At 37.9% G+C, this 4854-nt stretch overlaps 1 protein-coding gene across 1 annotated transcript; it reads left to right on the top strand.

The window, feature by feature from the left end:
* Positions 1-1065: 1065 nt before the first annotated feature.
* LOC114757248 (trihelix transcription factor ASR3) lies at positions 1066-4581 on the top strand. Its single transcript, XM_028946242.1, has 3 exons — positions 1066-2000; positions 2253-2306; positions 4015-4581. Exons 1-3 carry the CDS (start codon positions 1235-1237, stop codon positions 4299-4301), a joined length of 1107 nt encoding a protein of 368 aa, XP_028802075.1. The 5' UTR covers positions 1066-1234; the 3' UTR covers positions 4302-4581.
* Positions 4582-4854: the final 273 nt, after the last annotated feature.

The following is a 4854-nucleotide window of genomic DNA, read 5'->3' as shown; positions in this document are numbered from 1 at the left end:
TCCCAATTTGGTATCTTGGGATTTTTCAAATTTAACATACCATTTGGGGGCTATGAAGTTTAAGTAGCATTTTTCTGTCTTTTTCCCAATAATATTCTGGCATAAAAATTAAAAATTGGGAAATGAAATCGGAACTCTCCAAATTATTCGAACGGGAAGACTAACCAATAACATTCTTTTGAAATAAACAAGGGCTGCGTGCTTATACTGTAAAATGAGAATTAGATTGAGTCTGTGGTTACAGAGGTTCAACAATATCTTATCACCTCTTATCCTAATTACAAAACCTTAATTTATAGTGTACAAATGAGGCCTTATTACTTAATGGTAATGGTAAGGTAGCATGCCCTTATCAACTCCCGTACATGGGGTGGGAGCAAAGACTTCCAGCGAAGATCGGGAAACTAATTAAAAAGAGGGGTTCGGTACTTGATAGCTTTAAATGAATTGATTATACGATTACGGAACTGTCTTCTTCTTCCTCCTCCCCCCCCGGGGGGGCGGGAACGTTTCAAAGCTTTAAAATTATCTCAATCACATTCACTTGCCGTACCTGTAATGAGGCGTTGAGTAGCATCCTCATCAGAAATTGACTGCAAATTTGGGTTAAAAGAAGAAAGGAAAAAAAAAAAAAAGATGGAGTGAGAGAGAGTAATATTACCTTTTGGTCTTAATTATTAGAACTCATTTATAATTTACAAACGAGGTCTTATAATTAAGATCCGAAGTAATAATTTTTTTTTAACTAAAAAAGAGTAATAACACTAGGGGAAAAGGATATTTGATCATGTCAAACCAACGGCAGGCAATTAATCTGCATCAATAAAGAAAAATATCATTAATTGAGAACTAAAGTAAGAGATATGAGCCAATAAATATCCATTAATATATAACATATTTTATAGAAAAATAACCCCTCATTAAGGGGTTAAAGGGTCAATAGCTGTAGGGTGAATCCTATAGCCAGTAAGAAGGGCCACATTCAACAAAAACAAAAAAGAAAAATAGCAAACAAATATAAGAAATATTGATTTGGAGCAGAAGTTGCATTAGACGCAGCCACAACAAAAACCTCCTCCCACTCAGCCCTCTCCCCCCTTGTTTCGTCTTCTATCTTACGGAGAAAGATGGGCTGACTCTTCTTAAACGGCGTAACGGACATCCAAAAGCGCCGTCACGGACTACCAGCATCGTTTCTTTGAGCACATGCCTTCATACATAAACCTGAAAGTCTATGTTGATGGCCTTGGAGCAGCAATTATCACTGGGTCCGAATCCCAATCCGGTTGACGCCGAAAGAGACGGAACCACTAACGGCGTCGACGTCAGGCCGCCGTCCACCGAAGGCGGAGAAGATGGGGTCAAAGCGCCGAGGCTGCCGCGCTGGACGAGACAAGAGATTCTGGTGCTGATACATGGGAAAGGGGACGCGGAGAACCAAATTCGAGGCAGTCGTAGTGCGGGTTTGCCATTCGGGACGGGTCAGCTGGAGCCGAAATGGGCTTCGGTCTCATCGTACTGCAAAAAGCATGGAGTGAATAGAGGTCCGGTTCAGTGCCGGAAAAGGTGGAGCAATTTGGCCGGAGACTATAAGAAGATCAAAGAATGGGAATCTCAGATAAGGGACGATTCGGAATCTTTCTGGGTGATGAGAAACGATTTAAGGAGAGAGAGAAAATTGCCGGGATTTTTCGATAAGGAGGTCTATGACATTCTCGATTCGGGATCGCAGGTGCCGGCGTTATCTTTGGCTCTGGCACCGGCTCCCGCGACAGGAACTGTTCCGGTGGAAAAGGGAAAACACAGCAGGGGAGTGGCGGCGGAGGAAGCGGAGGCTGATACAGAGCCACACTTGTATGATAGTCGGAGCGCCGCCGGAGAGGATGGTTTATTCTCGGATTTCGAACAGGAAGAGGCAGGAGTGAGTCCAGAAAAGGAAGCAGCGAGGAAGGATGTCTCAACACATACGACGACTGTTCCTGCACCTATTCCCATCTCAGGTTGGTTGGTATATAGTTGTACCGTACAGTCTCAACACTATGCAATATGTGTAGATGCGTAGATGTTCAACTTATTGCAGATTTTGAAATAAACTTTAATATGTATGGTATGGACTAAGGAGCAGGGAGGAACAAATCTCTGATTTTGTTCGCTTTTCGGAAAACTATGATGCATCCAACTATGCTCTTGTCTGATTACTAAATTTCTCAAATACGGCTATTTTTGCTTCCTGTTTTCTTCTTAATTTGCAGAGAAGCAATATCAACCACTTCTGCGTGGCTGTCAAGGTGCAGGAAATGCTCAAGGTAATGTTACGCAGTTCCACTGCCTTGAAAATTCATCTTTACTCCCTTTCTGTGATTGATTGAAATTTCCGTCATGACAATTATCCTCTGGCAATAAAATAATATCTATGATGTATGTTTTAGTGATTAACTATGCTTTACACCATCAAATGGCATGAGTCACTGGAGTAATGTACTTATTCGAACTTTATATGTGATCCAATGAGGCTTCAATGTTATGTTCTTTAGCCGCCTTTAGTTTCTGCTTACATTTTGAGATCATCTGACCTGTTTGATTTTATATCCAAAATTAATAGCAATAGGGTACTGGCTTTACATGGCATAATGGTGAACTTGGAGTTTATGGAGTTGAAATAGATAAATCAAATAATTCCATTGTTTCCATCGATGCTTCTGATTTTCCATGCTACAGATCAGCTCTCTGCTCATTTACATGTAAATTTGTTTCTTAATTATATTTGATCTTTAATAATGCCATAATTGAATCATTTTTTCCAGTTCTGTATTATTTACTCTTCTGGTATAAGCGTCCTTTATATTATATCCATCTCTCATGGTTGAAAAATCCAAGTTCTCAACATTGATTAACATGATACTTATTGTATTTGTATGGATATGGCGATTGGTCCAGATATCATTATCCAATGGGGTACTGCTTGCTAGAAGTTTTCTAGTTGCTTGAAAATACATGTATAACATGCATCGCTGAACCGGAATGAGATCAAAGTTTGTTTCATTTGAGAGAATGCTCTCTGAAAGTTCATTCATAATCATATCTCTGTAACTTGATCATCTGCGGCAAGTTGTTATTGAAAAATGGTATTTCTATAAGCTAAACTTTCCTGAGATTTGGTTAAAACATACATGAAAATCCTCATTTTAAGAATTAGACTTGACTCTCCTATTTATATTTTATTATTGAAGCTTACTGTCCAGATAATAGTTCCTTGCAAAAATAAAATAACTTAACTACTCTATAATGCTGTCATGGAATACAATTTTAAGAATTAGACTTCATTTTGAGAATGTGATTTCTTAAAATGGCATTTCTATAAGTTAATTTTTCTTGAGGTTTGGTTAAAATATACTCCTCTAATCCTAAATGTAAGACTCAATTTATAGTGTAAATTACATTACAAAATGGGTATCACATTTAGGACCATAGTAGTACTTAAAAAAATCCTCATTTTAAGAATTAGACTTGACTTCCATATTTACTTTTTACTATTGAAGCTTACTGTCCAGAGAATAGTTCCTTTCAAAAATAAAATTACTTAGATGCTGCATGGTGCTGTCATGGAATAAAATTACATTATCATATTAAATTTTGATAACTTGGGTATTCTCACTGTCATGTTGAGAATAAATTATACTTGTGCATAAAGCTAACTTCATCCCCGTGTGGGAAAGATTTTTGTAATATGCATATAATTTTCGAGGGAGCTGAGGGGAACTTTTTAAACAAGAGAGAGATTTTATATAATATAATCAAACTTGGGAAAAGAAACTTATTTAGCTGAAGTCGCTTTAACCTCACATAACCAGAGCTTTAATAACAAATTTTTTAGATTATAGTTTCGTAGATATAGACATTGTGCATGCCATTAAACCTTTTGGTTCAAGGTATGGCCGGAGCATTTCCCATGACAGGGCATTGGGCGGAAGGAGGTGGTGTGGTTGACATTAATGACATCCATGTAATGTATAGGTGGGAGCAACGAGAAACAGCGAGGCCCAAATCCGGAAATGGGTTCTACGTCTCAAGGAGGACGGAAGAGGAAGCGATTTCCACCAACAGATGAGGAGGATGAACTTCTGCAAAATCAATTGATTAATGTGTTGGAAAGAAACGGGAAGATGCTGAGCGCCCAGCTTGAAGCTCAGAACATAAATTTCCAGTTGGATAGAGAGCAGCGGAAAGACCATGCTAGTCACTTAGTTGCTGTTCTTGATAAGCTTGCAGATGCTCTAGGCAGAATTGCTGATAAATTATAGCGCAGCAGCAAGAAGAGTCAACATGAGCTTAGAATATAGTGTACATAACAGTTGGAGTCTTATAGTATATAGATACTTAGACAAATAGTGGTTTCTGTCATTCACCTATTCAACAATGATGATTGTCACATCTGTTTCCTCGTTTGATTGCATTTTCTGGATTTACCGCTTCTGTGATTGTTACTGCCGCCTCCATTTGCAAGTTGCGGCTGTTATTCTCTTCTTCGTGTTTAATGTACATTCAGATTATATATGATTTTCTTTCTCCGGTTGAAGTTTATTTCTCAACGTCCCTCTTCTCACTCGGTGGTTGTTAATTTTCTAACTAATATGCGTTTTTCTTTTCGATAAGTTTCTCCTGCAGTTATTTTCTCTTAATTTTCTAACTAATGACCATAAAGTGCGGGTAGTTGAGATTAGAATGTTAAAGATGGATGTATAGTTAAAAAAGAAAAAAAAAAGATCAAATTTTGGAGAAATTGGAGTGGCATTTATTAAAGAAGGAAAGGTGGAAAATTGTTCTAAGTAATTTAAACACGTTCAAAAAAAAGTC

The sequence above is a fragment of the Neltuma alba genome, unplaced genomic scaffold, assembly GCF_004799145.2.
Source record: "Neltuma alba isolate B1F8T4 unplaced genomic scaffold, ASM479914v2 tig00010589_pilon, whole genome shotgun sequence".
Taxonomy (NCBI): domain Eukaryota; kingdom Viridiplantae; phylum Streptophyta; class Magnoliopsida; order Fabales; family Fabaceae; genus Neltuma; species Neltuma alba.
This window is presented reverse-complemented; position numbering and strand designations above follow the sequence as displayed.

What these genes read in the sequence shown, in the direction of transcription:
- LOC114757248 (XM_028946242.1), top strand. Translation starts at nt 1,235, where the DNA reads ATGTTGATGGCCTTGGAGCAGCAATTATCACTGGGTCCGAATCCCAAT. An exon ending in TGCACCTATTCCCATCTCAG is followed by an intron (nt 2,001 to 2,252) that starts GTTGGTTGGTAT and finishes CTTAATTTGCAG; the next exon opens with AGAAGCAATATCAACCACTT. An exon ending in AGGTGCAGGAAATGCTCAAG is followed by an intron (nt 2,307 to 4,014) that starts GTAATGTTACGC and finishes TGTAATGTATAG; the next exon opens with GTGGGAGCAACGAGAAACAG.